We start from the raw sequence: 21,287 nt of genomic DNA on the forward strand, positions 1-21,287 counted from the left end.
GTGGTCCTATTGACCAATTTATTTATGATACAAGCTACCTTAATAGTAGACCTATTTTCACTTTCCCCACAGCTTACCTTTGTAAATGACCAACTTCAGATATAAATGAGCTCAAACATCCTTATGGATCACGTTTTACCCTGGAATTCTGTTTAAATGTCTTTGCCAGTAAGACCCATACTGCTAAATGGAAACTCTTCCAGGCACAGCATAATGGAAGAGAGTTCATCCAATACTAATCTTAACTAGTAGAGTGAAAATCCTGTTTCCCATAATATTATTCAGCCTGTAAAAGCAGGGAATAGAAGAGGCCAAAGACGTTATTTCTACTTCCTTCTCAGGACAAAATTACCAATTAGATTCAAGCTTTGTGATTTTGTTTATTGAGAATACTGAAATCACTGAATTTGATCTAGGGCTGCTACTGCCATATGGAAGATGGTTTTTGAATTTTTTTTGGTTTTATTTTTATAAAGAGCCTCAAAGGGAAGAAGTGTGTTAATTTTCTCTCCTACTGAAAGCAAATTAAGCTGGTTTTTAAGTTACATTTTACCGTTTATACACAAGCATTAAACCACAAGCTTATAGCATTAACAGAATACCTGAAACCAAGTTTCAGAGCATTACAACATTTCATAACAAGACCAGTGCACTGACTATAAATCATGCTCAACAGAATACCAATATATTTTCAGGCTGTCATACAATATGGGTTGAGAGAAAAAGTTAGTGACCTTTGTGTGCATGCAAACTGCTCAACAAAGTTCATTTGTGAACATAAAATAGCATCTGTTATTGATACTGGAATGCTTTCAATGAACTGAACTCCGATCACAATTTGAATTTGACAGATTGCACTTATGCACCATCTTTAAGTTACTATAATAAGAAATACTGTAAATTTCAACCAATATATTCATTTCTGCTTTTTGGCTTGTGATGAACTTAAAATTCTATAAATAGATATATATTTTTTTTATATATATATATATCATAGTAACAAATTGTTTGAAAAAAAGGAGTGACAAATCTGAAGACATGACTCCTGATTCTGTCGTGCATTTGAAGACAGGTTTCAGGATTAATAAACTTCACCAATTTTTCACTGCATGAAGTGAAACCCATCAGCCACTGGTAACTCACCCTTTTCTGCTCTTTAATATATTCCATCAGTTCCTCTCTTGTCCTTTTTACTGCTTCTTCGATTGCCTTTTCACTTCGTTTTTGCTCCTCCATTAATGCTTCCTTGACAATTTCCTTTTTAAAAGGAAAACATTAAGTGTAAATATTAAAAGTATTTCACAAATGTAATACAGGTCATCCCCTTCCTTCCTACTAAAATTTTACCACTCCTTTCTCAACGACAGTTATCTTAAATGTATGCAATATCTTTACAAAAATTGGTAAATTCAGTACTTTACCCTAAAGGGCCTAAAGAAGAGCAAAATAGTAACTTTAAAGCTATGTTAGTAGATACACAATGTTCCCTGAAAGCAGAATAAAAGGAAGCAATACAGGCGTTACATTCCAACAGAAGCAGGGATGGACTCGTTGCTATTAATAGAATAGAACAGAATATTTCAGTTGGAAGGGACCTACAGCGATCATCTAGTCCAATTGCCCAAAGAACCAAAGATCTAAACAAAGTTCAAAGTCTTTTTCGCTATATGCTACGCTATCAGATATAATCCATCATCCATTATTAACTAAATATTTAATCAGAATAATGCCTCCTAAGCAACACAGTTTGTACACAAAGTGAAACTAAAAAACATTTTTCAACATTTCAGGAAGAAAATAGATAAAAATTAAGGATAGCTTAATTTATTTTTTTGGATTTAATTATTCACAGGCTTTCAGGCTCTTGTCAAAATGGCTGAGTCTACCTTGTACACACACTGTCAGGCTTAGAAGAAATCAATTACTTTGCTGCAGTACTTAAAGTATTCAATTTAAAGTATTCAGTTACAGCACCATACTTATTTATGTGGGAATAATGACTAACCTAAGGAGAAATACATAACTTTACAAATGTTTCTGAGATAGAATGTCAATCATTTTATTGCTTTGTTTACTGGTTTAAGAAACATTTGTCAACGTACAGTGACACGTGCTTTAAGTACAGAATCTCAGAGTGCTAACTTATACATTCTTTGTGCTTTACAATTCTGTCTTCTTTGCAGAAAGTATTTTTGCAGGTACTCAATGGTATTCAGTGGATTCACTCTGGAAAACAGGTGGAATTCTAAGGTTTTTGAAGTAGAAGATATTTATAAAGTTACATAATTCATCGGTACATATAAGAGTGGCATTTTACCATATGGTATTAGTGTACAAAATGAAAATACCACCAGTGAATTGGACCAGACCTCATTTTTTTTTTTAAAGACTCTTCAGTGGAAGTGTTTCAACTGAAAGTGGTATTTTTTATCTTTAGCTATTTACTCATTGTCAGCCAAAACTGAATAGTTTCTGCAAAACTATACTTTTGCTATCTTTATAACAGAAAAAGTCTAAAATCCCAAATTTGAAATATGCAGCTATGTAGTCCCCACTGTTCTGGAATACAGCAAATATGAAAACCATAGCTGTGAAAAGTGATTATAATTTTTTTCTATTTTAACTCGGTTTATCAAAGAAGAATCCTGAGACAAAGGTCTCTCACTACAGAACTCTGGCAAGACTCACAGAAAAAGTAGCAGAAAGTTACATAGTATAGAAATATGCTGTTCTTGTAATTATATACCTCCTGCCAGTTTAATTTGTCAAAAAGTCCCAAAATACTGTCTTTATTAGAACGGAAGAAAATCTCATCATTCACCCCATTAAACTCTTAAAAGCAAATTACAGAACTGATAAGGAGCTACATATTAATATGTAGAAAATTTCACAGCAATTAAAATACTTACAATCAATTAATGTATGTTAACTTTCCTTGATACCATGCTACTTGGAACATTATACGAGCAAAATTCCAAATAAAAATACAATTAAATTCTACAAGTCTCTTAAAAAACCGCAAGAAAACAGAAACCATTAGCAATACTTTTATGGAAGACTATTTTATTACACCAAGATTAAAACAGAAAAAATAAAATTGGAAAGAATTCTTTTCCATTTACAATGGCAAGTTCCCAAAATTAAGACCAGTATTAACTCTCTGAAGAATATACAGTTACAGATAATAGTGAAAGCAAAGTTGTATAACTGCCTGTTGAGGCAATAACCAAAGCATACCGTAACTATGCTAGTTTTTACTCTTTGTTATCAATACTTATTTCAAGAGCAACGAGTTGATAAAAAGATGTTATTTTCTAACATTCTATGCCTTTATTTGCTTTATCACAAGGAACAAAAGATTACTGATTACTTCTATACTATTAAATAAAGAAATTGTCTTAACGTTTTACATTTTTTTTGGTCACATTCATAATACTTATAACGTAAGAGTTTTAGAATATGGAGATCAAAGGGTCTTCTTACTTTCCTTAGAAATTTGAAAAAATGGAAGATTTAAGAATTCAGCCAAGTACCTCATTGTTTTTCAATGCCTCACTCTACAGCATATATATTCTATACATTTCCTGCATCCAGCAGTTCAGAAAAATTTGAATAATCCTGAATCAGTGGATATTCCAAACAGCAAAGACCTATTCCAAAAGGTACTGGGAATAGCTAGTATGTTGAACAGCTATTCCCATTTCTTTAATCCCCGTGGTTTCTTCAGTCTTATATAGATTTTCTAATTACACAGTGGATGACTCAAAATTAGAGTGAGAACAATTGCCGTACCACATACTAAGTTCAACTTTAAGTGAACATAGCAAACAGAACTTTCATTTAGTAAAGCCTTTGACAGTTTCCCACAGTATTCTCCTGGAGAAACTGGCTGCTCATGGCTTGGAGTGGTGTACCTTCTACTGGGTAAAAAACTGCCTGGATGGCCGAGCCCAAAGGGTGGTGGTGAATGGAGTTAAACCCAGTTGGTGGCTGGTCACAAGTGGTGTTCCCCAGGGCTCAGTATTGGGCTCAGTTCTGTTTCATATCTTTATATCAATGATCTGGATGAGGGAATCAAGTGCGCCCTCAGTAAGTTTGCAGATGACACCCAGTTGGGTGGGAGTGTTGATCTGTTTGAGGGTAGAAAGGCTCTACAGAGGGATCTGGACAGGCTGGAGCGATGGGCTGAGGCCAACTGTATGAGGTTCAACAAGGCTCAGTGCCGGGTCCTGCACTTGTGACACAACAACCCCAAGAAATGCTACAGGCCTGGGGAAGAGTGACTGGAAAGCTGCCTGGTGGGAAAGGACCTGGGGGTGTTGGTTGACAGCCAGCTGAATATGAGCTGACAGTGTGCCCAGGTGGCCAAGAAGGCCAATAGCATCCTGGCTTGTACCAGAAATACTGTGGCCAACAGGACTAGGGAACTGATTGTCTCCCTGTACTCGGCACTGGTGAGGCCACACCTCAAATACTGTGTTCAGTATTGGGCCCCTCACTACAAGAAAGACATTGAGGTGCTGGAGCGTGTCCAGAGAAGAGCAATACAGCTGGTGAAGGGTCTAGAGAACAAGTCCTGTGAGGAGTGGCTGAGGGAACTGGGGTTGTTTAGCCTGAAGAAAAGGAGGCTGAGGGGAGACCTTACTGCTCTCTACAACTACCTGAAAGGAGGTTGTAGCAAGATGGGTGTTCATCTGTTCTCCCAAGTAGCAAGTGATAGAAGAGGAAGTTGCATCAGGGGAGGTTTACATTGGATATCAGTAAAAATTTCTTTACCGAAAGGGTTATCAAGCACTGGAACAGGCTGCCCAGGGAAGTGGTTGAGTCACCATCCCTGGAGGTATTTAAAAGACATGTAGATGTGGCGCTCAGGGACACGGTTTAGTGGTGGAATTGGTAGTGTTAGGTTTACAGTTGGACTCAATTATCTTAAGGGTCTTTTCCAACCTAAATGATCCTATGATTCATCTACCACATTCTAGTTAATCAAAAGAAGTACTGATATATCTTCCAAATATATAAGCATATTATCTTCATATTAAAAAACTAACATAGGGTACATAATAAAGCCAAATCTCACTATTTCAGATACATATTAACTGTACTTATCATCTGAAAATTATCTCAGCAGTCACAGTCTGCCATGGCAATGGTAATTCAACAGACAGACCATGTAGCCATCAGACTGGACGATCTCATATGATTGTAGACAAAGACTCATACTTTAGTGGGCTTCGTCCCAACATCTGTATTTACCAGACTCCTGGTAATACTCCAGAACACTACTTATTTTTGGCGATTAAACTTCACCAGCTATGCTCTATGATGAATCATATGGTTCTATTTGTGATTTGAATGTCTGTTTCTCAACTGAGTTTAAACATTATCCTGCTCATTAAATTCAGGAGAAAAGAAACAGTACAAGAAAACATAGAGCTTTCTTCCCAGGCTTGTCTTAAAAACCAGACGCTACAACCACTAATAACACAACTGAACTGGCTGACTTAGTTTGCACTGTCCCTTATTCACAGCTCACCATGGGCATAGACCTCTGTGTAACAATGTCAGACCAGTCAAGACTATCAAAAGACAGCTTTGCTGTGGTATCAACGAACTGGGAAGAAAACTCTTTTATCCTTTCCATCCAGTTTTCAGAATGCTTCAAAGAGAAAACATACAACACCCAGTCCCCCAGATAAGGCAGTCATGTATTTTTGCCCTGTCCTTCAAATTAATCAGTGACACTAGTTTTTCCTTCATGAAAAAAATCTTCACTCCTTCTTCTATATGACCTTTCATGAAGTGCTCTCCTCTAAGTTCTCAAAGTCACCATCTGTCTTCACTCTATTTCTGTCAGTCATTACAGTAAATTATCAACTGATATGAAGATTATTTAAATTCTGATATTACTTATTACGAATGTTTAATAAAATCTTAGCTGCATGTACATGCTGTCAGCATATGTGTTTACTTCTCCTTCATCTCCTCCTTTGCTCTTTCCTTAATTTAGATTTTGGTTGCAAAAGTAAAAATTGGGCTTTATTTCATCTTTAGCTTAAAAAGGTACAGCATTATTTGAGGCTTTAATGTTATTTTAATAGATTCAAGAAAATGGGTTTCACATAAGAAGCTGAGGAAGAGCTCCACAAATTGTACTTGAGGTGGAACTCTTTTTCACACACACACCCCACCCTTTTTTTAAAAAAAAAAAATCTGAGGCTGGAGTACTACATTATAGTCACAAAATTAGCTTCTTTACAGGACTTGACACTAGTTAGAAGATTAGAATACCTAATAAAAAATAAAGTTATTCAAGTACTCAATTGACAAATCATATCCAACCATATATTAGGAATCACAACCACGTAATCACAATATATATATGCAGGAAGACAAAAAGAAAAAAAGTGCACTGTGTATACCAGAGAACTTAGTCAGTATTTAAAAAAAAAAGCCATATGATGGTTTGCAATTTTATAGGAAAATTCTTTTGTTTCCACAGAAGGATCAGGTGGCAGTACTAAATTTTATCTAGGAAATGCAACCACAGACTGCAATGTTAGTGGTTTTTCAGAAAATAGTAACCCTCAAATTATAATGTCTGTGGTTATAAACTACTACAAACTACTTCTGAAGTCAGACATGGTTAAAGTCTGTATGCAGTGGACAACTACTTTTCCAGGCTTTGCAAGCATATTAAAAATAAACTGATCTAATGGCAGGGATCTCTTTCCACTCAGTGCTACTAAGTTGTGTGCTTCCTCACACACTCAAGATTACACAGCATTTTCTTTTAATGAAAAATGCTTTTCTGTGTCCTTATGGAACCACCATGGTCTCCATAAACACTGGACACACCAATGTTTCTGCAAGAAGGTGGAAGAACAAGAAGAAAGTGAAACTGAAAATAATGGTTGGATATCCTCTTGAGAGAAATGTAAGCAAACACTCCCAACTGAACAATATGGTAAAGGCAATACAAATTGGAGAGGATCCCCTTTTAAAAGCAAGTTCTTCCCCAGCACATTACATGATACTTTATTATCAATAGCCTATTTGGGTAGGAATCATGATAGTGAGAAAAAAACCCCAACGACTTCTTGTATGAATCCACAAGGTATTGAACATGAACAGCAATGTTATGATAGTCCAAGCCTGTTGCTAAAAAAATATCTTTTCCTCTTCCAAAGATTAACACTCGCCCACTCAATCAAAATCCTACAAAGTCTAACAAAGTTATTCCTGGAATTGCAATACCAAATATGCCATTTCGCTGGGTACTTCAGAAACAGAGTAAATGGAGTATTTAAAACCCTGCCTCCCCCATAGGATTCTGTAACCTATGTATAAGATGAAACAAATAATAAATGGACAAAGAAAGACTGATAAACGGATATGATTTTGTATTCCCTTAACTGGCAATTCACTCAGGGCTCTGTATATCACAGATGAGAAGAGTTCTGAGGATGCATTTAAGGAAATGAAATTAATATTATATGTCACGTGGAAATCCTCCCAAGTACAAAAAGCATCATAAAAGAAGGGAAAGCAATGCCAATACCATGAACATTTTATACGTTAAAGTTGATCTCCTAGTAACAAATTCTATAAACAAGAGTGAATATTGATGAGAAAGAGACAAAAGCAAACTCTGAAGCAGAGACAAAAAGCAGTTTATAGTCTATTTAACAGAGAAAGAGTGATGGAAAGCCCAAAGTAAGGGGCTGGAATGTGATCATTATGGCAATATTCTGAAAAGACAAACTATAATTGCTAGGACAGAAAAAAAAGATGCATTAATAAAAATAAAGGAAAAGTAGGAACTTGGATGAAGATTGTACCTATTTTGTTAGATATGATATTTCATCTCTTACAGATATGATGCCTAAACGGCCAGTAACATGTAAACAACTATAGAATCATAGAATCATTCAGGTTGGAAAAGACCCTTGGGATCATCGAGTCCAACCATATATTTACAATTAGATCTGAATCAAAACCATGATACAGCCCAGAGTAACAAGCAACATGGTTGGTGTTGAAGGTACCAGAAAGCATTTGAAGAGTGGGAAAGAAGAAAGGAAAGATCAAGAGACCTATTGAACTTCAAGTCATAGTGATGCATTCATACAGTGATATCAAAGAGATTTATCAGTGGTTTTAGTGTAGACAGAAATAGCACTCAAAGTGGGCATTGAGGAAAAAGTGAGTTAGGCTTCAATATGAGCCAAGTGACAAACTTGCACAGAAAGTATAAAGCAACTATCTAAACCTAGGGAGGCAATAGTTCCTGATCCTGCTAAAGAAGCGTAATATCATGGAGTACCACAAAAAACCTACTGCCAAGCAGCTACCCAGTGGCATCTTGCCTCTCTACAACACAGGGGTTTCCAAACTAGCCTTGCCAAAATTACCAGATCGCCTCTTCCATCACACAGACCCAAGATGTAAGGTCTCCAAGTTGCAGGAGGCACAGATCATTGGAAAACAGCTCTGTCTTACAAACAGTATGATGAGTTCATAATAAAGTTGCAGGGAATTTCATAATAGCACGTAGCACATCACTTAAAGTGGTATAAGAAACAGATTTTTGCACCATCACCATGTGAATAGCAGTTGAATGCATGTTTACACATAAGCAGTTTAGGAGAAAGTGCATGTATGAAAGAGGTGAACAGACAGGATAGAAAGAGATTACAGGAGACTGAAGGAGAAAAGTTCTGCAAGGACAACCCTGAAAACTACTGTGTACAACAAAGGAAGGAAAAGACTGGTAAGCAGATTCACAATATGAAATTCATTCACAGATTTAAAAATCAGGAAAGAGACACGCACGCACTTGCACTCAGTGTTCTCTATTTTTTTAAGGGAAGGAAACTCTGGTGCCAATAAAGAAAATCCCATAGTTTTGACACCTAAAAAAGATATGTCAGGGAATCTATCTGCAAAAGTAGTCTCAGTGGACAATAAAAAGACAAATGTATAATCCCCATATATTTTCTTTTTTCCTCATACCACCCTCCAAAATATTCATTATACATCTATTGATTTGATGCCTGGGAAAAAAAAAAAAAAAAAAGGTGTTTTTTACAGATTATAGGGCTAAGAAAGTGCCATTTTACAGCCAATAAATCTGATTGAAACCTAGAGTGGGAAATAACTTTTCAGACAAATTTTTCTATTTATTAGTTCTTCTAACCTTCTCAAATGCAGGGCAATGAGGAAAAATATTTAGACAAATAATAATTTTCAACCAAAATTTAACAGTTAAATTAAGCAATAGTAGAAAAGAAACAAAAGCCAGTTCTTTAAGTACACAGCCAACACCTTCATGTTTTCACCTACATATCTTTTGTTCACTTACATATGACTGGGTGTGGAAATCCTTAAGACATTCAATACAAAATTGATTCAGGCTTGCCAAAACTATCAACGTAAGGACTCCCTCAAGCAGATAAGCATGAATACCAAAAAAGTATTAATAATGTAGTAGGTAAGTAGCCATTCATTTTTTTAGGATTAAGCACTCTGTGTTCTAGACATTTTGATTTTACCTTCTAAGAAATAACATACACCGGTATTCGTAAATTCATGGAGAAACATTAAACATACTTTAAAGCCCATACAGTACAAAAGAATCAACCTTTTTTTTCAACTATTTAGATGTTTGCCAGTAAAATTATATCAATACATTCCAAGATCATAAATTACAAATTTATTGTTCTGCAAAGAACACCACCACATGAACCCTCAGGAGTGTGAACATATTCGGTTGTCTTGAATGCTTAGAGATTTACTCAGCAAAGACTATTGGGAAGTTCACATTTTTTTTCCATAAGCCTTTTAGTTAACTTTTCTTGCAAAAATATTTTTTCTTTGTATATCTCAGTATATCTCAGTTGTGGCTTGGCTGAATGAAACACTGCAGCCTCAGTTTTCCTGAAATACTTTCCCATTGGTAAGATCATTTTGCCTTAGTGCTTTTGCTCATGTCCAAGAGGAAGCAGAGTTTATGTTAGTTCTTTTAATAAATTAAAGGCTTTTTTTTTTTTTCTAATTATTCGCAGCCTTCAGAACATTTGAGTCTGTAACGTATCTGCTATGTGGATGATAGCAGTGATGAACTCAGGCTCTTTTTCCCTTGAGAATTAGGGTAAACTACATGACATTATACACAGTATTTTAAATTTAAGCCTTCAGGAAATGACAAAGGTGACTTTTTGCTTTGAGTGCTTTAGGAAAGTTATTAATTTCAAGCCATGACACGGACCTAAATTTCCAGGGCTCACCCTGCAGCTGCCCACTTTCATTTTACTTTCAATGAATTTTCTTTAAAACAAAAATTATGGTGTATAAATTCTCTTTAGTGTCTCTTGCTACTCCTCTACCCACCCTGATTTCACCTCATTTATGTAACTGAGTATTTAGCTTTGTGAAATGGTAACCACTACCATGCAGAGAGCTCTCTGTATGAGAGCATTATAGCTACGGTAGCTACTGCTATAGCTACTCTGCATCACCCACTAATTATAAATAAAATATATAATCCTTCTATTTTATCCAAAGTTTTTTGGATCTCATCATCCTATATCCACAAAGAATTTTTGGATTTCGTTTTTTTCAAAGAAAAAAAATAAGCAGGAAGAAGATGACAACGGAGAGCACTGACCACTGTTTTTTCACTGAAGTTTATAACTGTAACCCAGGAGCTTCACTGCAATTTTGAATTCTGGGGAAAAAGCTTCTCTTTCAGCCATATTACCTGTTATAGTTTCTCCTTATCTGGAGGGCAACCATTTCTTTACTCAAATAAGTGTTCTAGAAAAAAACTTTCTAGGGGAAGAATTTCACCAAGCATTCCTTTCAACACTGACAACTACCAGATATATTAAACTCTCCCTGAAGGGAAGTTGCCACTGTAAAAAATCCCACACAATGTATGAAACATAGAAAAGAAAATACTGGAGACATGCCAGGCTACATCTAGCCTGATGAATATATGCGTTCCTCATCTCTAATGACTTTCCAATGTGTTGTAAAACCATCATGAGGTTACTGTGAAAATGAACATTATCTTTAATCAAAAGACTGCTCATTTCTTTCAAGAAGGAGAGTTTATGTCCCTGATTTAAAATGCAAGTGCATCTTCCCCAAAACTAAGAATCCTCCTCTGAATTAAAAAATAAACAAAACAAAAAAACCCCCATCTCTTTTATAAAAGCACTAAGCAGCTGGATAACACATGTATAAAACCTGAAGATGCTGCCAGTCTCAACAAAAAGGAAAGTCTTTTGGACGTCTAATACTTTACAGCCTCTTGAGACAGTGCTCTAGAATCTACCATTTCCTTGGTTATGTAATCTCATTTATCCCTTCAGAGTTATAAGGCTTCAAAGAATAATACATTCAATTTAATTAAAAATCCCATGTCTCTAAGTAAAGACCCCAAGTCACTGGACAGGCAAAGCTTTCATTAAAAGAAATGCAATATCGATGTTATTTTAATCCTTTAATTTCTTAAAAAAAGGAGAAGCGGGTATATCAAGGTTGTTCCATCAAGCCAAAATGTTAACTCAGTATGTCTTAGTTCCTACTTTCACTGTAAGTTTATCTTTACTCTGCTATTCTATATTTGGTAACAATATATTTGATATTAATCATGAGTTATTTATTAAACTGTCCTCAAGTCCCCAGAGTTTCTCTGGCAATATTAAATTAATGAAAGAAATCTTATATGGAAGTAGCACCTCCTTATCTGCATCTATCTGGCTGAGGACAAACAAGTTTTTAGGACAAAGTTTTGTCAGGCATGAATATGTAACAAGTAGAAGCAACATGCATAAATCTTCCAGATTTGCATTCACTCTGGCTCTCCTTCCTGGCCACGCTACAACTAAAAAAAAGTTTAAAAAAGTAACTGTATCATCCCTGCACAGTAAACATTCATCTTTTCTTCTTTTAAACAGATTATTTAGAAGATGAAGGGAAATATCACCACCTGATTCAGCAGAACTGTGATTTTCAAAGCTTTACTGTTCTTATGCTAAAATTGCCTGATCAAAGAAATGTTAAATAATACTTTAAGGTTTTTTTTCTGATTGCTTTCTCATATATAACCAAGTTCTACAAGGTTCTTCTAGTGCACGTGTTTACAAACTGGTGAAAAAATAACATATTTTATAAAGAAAATTAGTGGATAGTAAATTCCTCCTTTAAAACAAAGAATCAAAACTCTTTAACAGAAGTCAACAAATTCATACCATTATGACACAGAACTTTATTTTCCCTAATTTTCAGCATTTAAATGTTTTACAGATACACAATGGTGCTGCAGTTTTCAATATATGTCTTTCCCCTCTAGTTTATTCAACTCTTGCCCCATGCACATGATAGTGTCCTTTTCCCTAATGCTTCATTTAGTTTCACTTTTCAGTGTTTTACATTGATGTGCATCTTCTCTGTCCTTAATTTCCATCCATTTGGCAGAAATTCTTTTTCTTAAGGCCAGGGCTGTAGGTTCTTGGTTATGATTCTCAGTGTCTGCTGACACTGTACCTAGCTTCTACCACCAGATTCACAATTCTCTTCAGGTCCTGCTTGGTTGTTAAATTTGGGGTCTCAATTTCTTCTGGTTTGTTCTTATTCAACTCTGACACACACTAAAATATATTTAAACCACATAGATTATAAAGTGGGTTGGTATCTCAAAGAAGATTATAAAATATTGAATGTCTTCAAATTTTTCCATTAATTATTCCTAGAGTTACTTATGGGTGCCATGACTGTAAAACATTCTGCCTCATCTGTTTGCAGAAGACTACATCGACCCTTTCTGATCTTTCAATTTTTCAGACTTAAAGTACTAGTGAAAGAAAATTCCTTCTCTTTCATACTAAATTTCTTTGGTTTAGTTCAAATCAGTAGAGCAAATCTCTTCAAATTAACCTACAGCAGAATAAAATTAATTTTTAATCTAGGTTTCTATGACTAGTGTGATACAAGAATAAAGAAGAAAAAGAGAAGTAAATACAAAAATATCTTTTCTTTCTCACACACAGATTATTTCCTCTGCTGATAAATGGAAGATAAACTAAGAGAAGACAGATTTTGTTAAAAACAAGTCAGGCTTCTCTTTTCCAGTATTAAGTTCCAAAATCATGCATTAGTCAGAAAGAAAGTTCTCTTTCTTGAAATAACAGTACTGCTCTTAAAGCTCTTTTTATATGTCTGATACCAAAAGATTATTTTGCATATTCACTTATATTCAGCTACACTCAGTTGTTTCATTACTTGGTACTAAACATAATAATAGTATCGGGTGGCAATTTTGAAGCAGGAAGCATAAAGAATTATACAGCACAGCATAAAGAATTAAATGAGGCAAGTGTTACATGGCCACAATTTTACATTTCATTGTCTAAAAATGTTAGACTGTATGTTTTACTTTTGGCCATTACAGAGCTGACTTGACAGATTATGTTGTCTAAACAATATTGAAAGAAAGTCAATAGTGCAGTTATAGCTCTTGAAAGAGAAATCTTACAGTAAAAAAACATAAATAAGAAGTAACTGAGTGGAAGGCTCTACCCAGAAAAATTAATGTCCACACACAAACTGCCTGTAGTCCCAAGTGTTTTTCATTGCTAAACCAAAGCCACATCTGACACCGTACATAAGCTATCAGTTGGCACATTAGCTCTGCAGGACTTCTGTTGTTGTCAGAGAATTTTAGTAGTTGTCATATGTCTATAATAGCAATGGCCTAAAGGAGGCAGGCAGTTCTTGGCAGAGGTAACAAGTGAAAATTTCTGCAAGAAACAAATTTCTACATGAAAGTCCATCTTCCCCAGGGAATTTGTACTTGTTAATCAGAGAATAAAGAGTGTAACTTCAAATATGCTATACATTTATGTGAGAGAATTTTGGAAATCTCAAGAAAAATCTGCATTTTCCTGAACTGAAAATAGATTAGGTATTTGAAAAATCAACCTAACTCAAAGGAGAAATTATCTCATAACTGAATAAGATAGATTATTCCTGTTACTATCAAAGTTGTCAGAGGTATTCAGTATTAAACAAGATGGAATTAACTAACGCCACATGACTACGGCAAGAGCAAGATATTTACAGGAGAATTAATTACAATAATTAATTCTCAATGCTCAGTGCTGCTCACTGTCACAAGTACACCACTAGATATTCCAACACTATCAACTAGTGGATCAATAAGCAGCTTGAGCTGAAAAACCTGAATTTCTTCCTCAGAAAAGCACTGACATCTCAGTATATTTAAGACTTTCTCTGAAAGAATACATCCATTAATATTGAACTTCTAATGTTATCCTGCCTTGTGACATCATAGGCAACACCACCAACAAAAAATACCTCTGGCAGTACACTCCACAAGGAAGGTAAACCTACTCTGAGTCACTACGTCAACTTAATCCACCACGCTCCCACCCCTGGGACATTTTACATGCTCCCCAACTCCATAAATACAGAACCCTGGCCAACCTCATGCATCCAGCTACCGGACTCCTTCACCAAAAATCTTCAGGATTCATCAAAAGTCTCCTCAGATTTCATTACCATAGTCATCCTCCTATTATTCTCTTCATGTTCCACAAGCTGTAAAATTGCTGTCTTCTTCTTTATTTCTCTCCCTTCTATTAATAGATTCTCTACACCACTGGTAGCAATTCTCATTCTGAATAGCCTAAATGATTTGTACCTAACTAAACCCTGGGCAATTGTTCTCAGCTTGAATTTCACTTTGAAGCCAGCTGCCTATCTTTTTGTTGTAAAGAGAAGTTTGGGTGCCTGAAGGCTTATTGGTATAGTAAAAGTACAGTTTTGAAAACTGCCATCGTGCCACTTGATACTTTTACATGCAAAAGAAGTAAACAAGCTATATACAAAGTAAAATCATTCTATTTGCATTAGAAATATAAGCAACAGAGGGAATAATAATAGCTTAGCATCAAAAAACAATTTTGTGTGTAGTTGATTAGGTTAATAATTCTGTTTAACACTGGAAAGGGAAATGGGGTCTGTTTCCAAAGTGTTGATTTTTAAACTTCTGTGATATGCTATCTTACTCCTATTTTTAGAATTATCGAATTCTGAAGGTCTTTTTTTGTTGTTGTTGCTATTCAGGATAAAAAAAAAAAAAGTAATAACAAATTCCAACCCCTGAATGAAACATATCTTGTTTGAAATTCTTCAGACTATAACATTCGAGTATGCCCACCAAGAAACCAATGAATTCGCAGGCTGTCCCCCAAATATTTCTAGCATCAGAGACTACAAAATTCAACTTTTGGAAGAGTAATTTAACTGCTACTAGAACACGTTTAATTTGTAATTCCTTCAACTGTTAAAAGCAATGCTGGGAATGTCCCTCTCGGTTTGTGTTAAGTGACATACAATTATCCTTATAGAAGCACCTCTCTAAAAAGTAACTCTAGAAACATTTCTGGTTCATTACTGGTTTAGGTTTCAAATTTTATAACTCTTTATTTTGTACCTATTCTAACTTCTGTCTTAGAAAAATGTCTTTTTACTAAGAGAGATAATGGAATTCCAGCAGAATAAGGAACAAATGTAACATCTTTTCCATAGGTATGAAAAAGTCTCATAAACGGTCTACAACATAACTGCCACTATCTGAGCTAATCATCTCAGGCTCCTTTTGAAGTCAGTGGACAAAAACAGGCACTTGCAGGGCATGATTCATCTCATTTCAATATACGTACCTGAAAAGGTTGCAGAAATTTTGTTCTGTATGTGCCAGCTTCTCACCATATACAGTCTAAATGAAGATAAACTAACAAGATTGCTGTGCACTGCAAATATCAACTAGGTGCACTGATGAATGATAGATATCATAAGAAAATCTACCACAACGTTTGGAAGACATTCAAAATTAAAAATAAAATACACAAAGCAGGTCCATGGTAGAGTAAAATATACTAACTTGATTATGCTTTCTTTGCTCTTGCATGGCTTCCCAAACAGCCTGGGCAATCTTCTCTTTATGTCTATCACGTTCCGCTTCCCATATTTTTCTTTCTTCTGCATGCATCTTCTCCATATTTCTCCTCTCCTCTTCTACTGCTTTCAGAACAGCCTCCTGCACAACTTCTTTTTCAGCCTTTGAAACAAATCAAGCACAAATAAATGACCAAAATATCCAACATGGGTGCCTAACTCATATATTACTACTTCTAATGAGATCTATGAGCTGACAAGATATGGGATGTGAAAATATTCACTTCTGAACTATAAACTTAAATTTATCTTAAGGTGGTACCAAGCAGGTATTACCACTGGACAACGATTTTGTAGCTACAGAAAGAAAAAGAAAGTTATAAGCAAGGATGTTGAATTCCCACCTACTGAAAACAAAATATATCATAACTAGTTTGCTTAACGTCAACACAAAAAACATGCAGCAGAAACCATGTAAGAGTAGGTACATCATGGGCATCCCTACACTGCTTGATATTCTCATATATGAGATATTTCTGCTCTTATCTATAAGTATTTAAAGTCCAAAAACAGTCTGAGAGATTTTTGTGGCAAGGTAGTCATTATATACTTAAAATAAATGTGTCTTCCCTCCCAAAGCTCCCTAGCTATGCATTCTGCAAGAGGTACTGGTTCATCTTTTTTTTTTTTTTCCAATGTTTATATTCAACCATTACATGAAATCATCAGAAAACACACACTGAATCTGAAGTAACAAGGACAGCTCTACACATGCTGAGCCACATAAATATATTTATCAGCAAGCCAATCATTGCGTAGTATCTACAAATAAATAATAGCAGGTTGAAGTTCAAAATAAACAAACATGGGCTGACAAACCACACCCACACACCCCTGAATTTTAATAAGGTTACAGGTCATTCCAATGCCCCTTGGCGGTGATTATGGAACTGGTCAAGTAAAGTTACAAAGGGCAAAAAATATTGGGTTCCTCAAATACCCGCACTTATAAAGCCATTTCTTGTAATTCACTGGGACTTGATTTTTTATTTAGGCATTCATAAAACATAATAAAAATGTAAGTTAAAAAAATGCCCTATTAAATTAACATATTTTATTATAAACACATTTTCCCCTAGATATCAACCATGTAACATACGTTTCTTGTGTGACTGAATGGTATTCAGAGAGGTGTTCAGCTAGTGTGCATATACTCCGTATGAAGATATACAGGAAATGATAATTTAGCCTAACCAACTAGTAACATACATCACTAGTTTTCCTAGATCTTTACATGCAACTGAACTTTTGTACTGGACTCTATCTCAGTATTAGAAATGAAAGACAGCGTAACATTTATAAAATTACTGCCCTAACCCCAACGCACTTAATAATGAAATAGAAGAAATCATATTTCAAAAAGTGAATACTCACTTTCAGTCAAAACCAACTTAAATAATATAATTGAATGTCCACATTTTTATACAATTTATAAAAAAGTTCTGGCCTCATTGAAAATGACCGTATTTAACAGAAGTTAAATAAGACACAATGCTAATTGTCTTATTAAGATAACATCAGCTGACCCTGCTACCTAGCTCTTCAAATCAAGATGTATTGATGTTGTTAACTGAAAGACCACGGAACCAGATATTTAGGTACACTAAGAACTGAACTGCAATATTGTGACTTACTATTATAAACTAATTCAGAGGCTATCTTAGATAGAAGTAAGTTACATAGACTACTTGTATTAAGGCATAGGATATAGCAAATATGTTCATGATTTATAGAAGTAGCTTCTTTTAAACACAGATGAGAACACAGAGTTTGACAAATTTAGTTACGACATAAGAATGAGTTGATGAACTTGGCATTTGTAATGACACACACAGAAACCACATTGCATGTCTACTGCTTAACAAGAGATACCTTTGAAGCAGCTGCCATAGCCTCCTTACTTCTTTGTCTTTCTTCATCCAAACACTTGTCAAGCACTTCCTGTAAATGTTATGACAAATTAAACTGTAATATACCATAAAGGAGTGGCTAAAAATAATTTCAAACAGTCAAAGTGCTCTTCATGTCAATAATTGTGGATCATTCCCAATGAACTCCATGGTGCAGATAAGACCCTTTTTTTTTTGGTAAGTAAAAGCAATACCTTGTGTTTTTGTGACTGCTGCATCAAAGCTTCTTCTATCTTTTCTGATAACACTTCCTTCTCTGCTTCCAAAATGTCAAGAAGTCGCTGATGCTATTGGGAGAAATTATATTATTGTAACCACAGTCTGTTAATAAAACAGACAAAAAGAATTTATCCAAGACACTTCAGTTTGTCAGTTGCTTACAAAATGATTTAAAATATAGATTCAGTTAAATGACATATACAGCACTTCTTTAACGGATTTCATGTATGAAAAAAAATTACAATAATAAGAAATGTTTAGCTTCCTGATTATCTAATACTTCCTCTCAGTCTGAAGGGTATTCAACCGAAAGAAGTTGAAAAAAAAAATCACTATATAAAACCAACAGTTATAAAATCACAAAGATGGTCTAAGCGACACCACAATTTAAACATTTCATTTAAATAGCTGCAGAATTTAAAATACGCTTGTACTACTTCCCAGTTATATGAATAGAGGGCAGAAGGCAAATGTAATTTTTGCAACCATCTGTGGTACCATGAACTTTGAAAGCCAGGAAATGAGAGCAAAAGAGAATGCTGCTTTCTTAGAATTTTCTTGTAATCAGAAAAATTTTTTCAGGGGGAAAATGAACACTGAAGTGACCAGGTAATCTATATGTAGATGAACAATCTGTTACTGTTCTTAATCACAACCCATTCATCTGTTTTTCACTAAACCAAGTAAAGCATTTGAAAGATGTGGGTTTTGTCTGTAAGAGCTAAGCTGTTTTCCAAAACTAAAAATTATTACTGGAAATTATTGATGTTGGGTATTTGTCATGAGATAATTGCTAGCAAGTCAGTACACATTTTTATACGTTATTTAAGAGACGATATATAATAACCTTATAGTATCAATACATAATAATATTTTACAAGTTCACCATAACGAAAGTGTAAGAGTAGAGTTTTATTTAAATAAAAGTGTACAGAACAAACATAAAATTTTTACACAAACACTTATGCAGGCAAATAGCCCTTTCACCAGCATTTCTAAGAAACAGGCATTTCTGTTTCATGAATTTTATTATGTTTTAATTATAAGTGTCTCTAATGGCAGCTAGAAATACATTACCAAACTGCAATACTATGTTCTGAAAAATATTTTTTCATTTGAAGAATAGAATAGAAAACTTCTAGACTGCTTTTATAAAATAAAACACCTATCTGCCCTTCCAGGATAAACATGTAAAGAGGCATTTCCTTGTGAATTTACTTAAAATAGGTCTGAATGGAGCAGACATATTCTAATGGAAAACACCTGTGGAAGGAGTGGTGAAATTCACATCATGGTTATACTTAATGATGTGTAACTAACTTTTCTTGTGGACTCAGTATTTTCAGACATTAGCTTTAACTATCAGGGCACTTATAGAAATTATTTTTTCCCAGTAACTCAAAGGTGAAACAATAAATGGATTTTATTAAACAATCTCCATGACTCTTCACTTGACTGACTGCACAGACTATAGATCTGTTATTTTACTTTCATTTGAAAGAATGACATGATAGAAGACAAACATATGCAATTTTTTTAATCAGAAATATGCCACAAATCAAAGTTTACTAAAGTCAGTTAAAAGACAAACTTTATTTGCTTCAGTCAAGAATCAGCGAGGGACATTCTAAGGAGAGCTTATTAGAGAAAATCACCTCTAACTTTTAAACATCTACAATAGAACAGCAGTCAACTTGTTGAGAAAGATTAGAATTTGTAGCGTAAGACTTGCATGCAGTTAATTCCACTTTGACTCTGACCATTAGGTTCGCTAGGTTACATATGAAGACTGTGTATGCATATTCCAAATTGTCATAACGGGCCAGCTACCAGATGTATTTTACAACATTCTCCATGGGACTACAATTTTCAACCTTTAAATTTGAGGCCAGTTTTAGAAATTTTATTTTACATATATGTATAAAACGATATCCAAGACTATCCTGGGAAGTCCTGAAACAGGCAGACATTTCCATTAATACAATATAGCACATGTATACATGACCAATAGAGACAACTAATGTCTGTTCTCTGTGCAGATGAAATAATTTCATGACTACAGCCTTCTGCATGAGCAGTTTTTTTTCCATAAACCTGTGGTAGACCTACTGTGCTAAAAAATACAGATATAAGGACCAAAAATTTTATCATACAGAAACCTGAAAAGTTCTGGTCTTTAATACACCTCCAAAGTGAAAATGTATCTCCTTCACTGCAAAGAAGAGTGAAGGAGATAACTAAATCCAGAGATCAACTCTTTGTACAAAACAAGAAAATGTTACTCCAGTTGGTTGTTACAGTAATAAGGAGTTTAACAACACCTGGACGTATCAGTTCCATGGAGATACAGCATACCAAACAAATGGAAATATAGACAGCAGTATAACATAAATCAGCTTGCTTCTTCTGGAAGCAGAAAAGGAAATCCTTAAAATACAATATACTGCTTTTGCTTGCTACTTCAACTACAAAAAAGTTGCCTAGAAGTAAACAATTACCAGAAAAATTAAGGCTGCTGTGACTGCCATTTGCAGTGCGATTACTTTGATTGAGCTTAGGATGTCCTATTTCCTTGGTAGATTAGAAATGCTACATGGTATTACATTTTGAGTTTTATGGAATTCACAGAAATTCAGTAAGAACTGTATTAAGAATTGTATCTGTGTACAAAAACACATTAGGTCTTATTTTTCAAGATACTAGAGGTAACTATCTGTGAGCACATTTAGAATGCTTCCAAAATAAAAGCTAATGTCTTCTGGCATATTTCAATGCAACTTCTTTTACATTATCCCCATTTCTCATGAAAACGTAAAATTTATCATTTCAAGATTGGAAGCCTCTTGTGAATAGCTTGGCACGCCCTTTCCTATTACAATGTAAATGTTTATTCATGTGGAATAATCCTTCCATAAATGGTTACCTTCATATCTGAACTTCCAAAAGTTCATATATCATCACAAATGTTGCAACAGCTGTCCATACAACCCCGTAAAGCAAATTCTCTTGTACCAGTCCTAGAGAAAAACCTTGAAGAACTGTTTATTTGGCTTCAGAATTTATATTTGGCCAAATAGTTTTCTTTTTCAGAGAGAAATGTACCTTAAG

General features: G+C 34.8%; 1 protein-coding gene across 6 annotated transcripts in view; it reads right to left on the reverse strand.

The window, feature by feature from the left end:
• The window catches only part of CCDC91 (coiled-coil domain containing 91), a 151,843-nt gene that overhangs the window by 31,485 nt on the left and 99,071 nt on the right, over positions 1 to 21,287 (reverse strand). For all 6 annotated transcript variants that reach the window (XM_074872061.1, XM_074872060.1, XM_074872062.1 and 3 more), the window contains 4 exons: positions 18,155 to 18,247; positions 17,923 to 17,991; positions 15,977 to 16,153; positions 1,144 to 1,257 (listed from right to left, as the gene is read on the reverse strand). In XM_074872061.1, the coding sequence (XP_074728162.1) occupies positions 1,144 to 1,257; positions 15,977 to 16,153; positions 17,923 to 17,991; positions 18,155 to 18,247 (453 nt within the window). The remainder of the gene's footprint in view (positions 1 to 1,143; positions 1,258 to 15,976; positions 16,154 to 17,922; positions 17,992 to 18,154; positions 18,248 to 21,287) is intronic.

The sequence above is a fragment of the Strix uralensis genome, chromosome 5, assembly GCF_047716275.1.
Source record: "Strix uralensis isolate ZFMK-TIS-50842 chromosome 5, bStrUra1, whole genome shotgun sequence".
NCBI lineage: Eukaryota > Metazoa > Chordata > Aves > Strigiformes > Strigidae > Strix > Strix uralensis.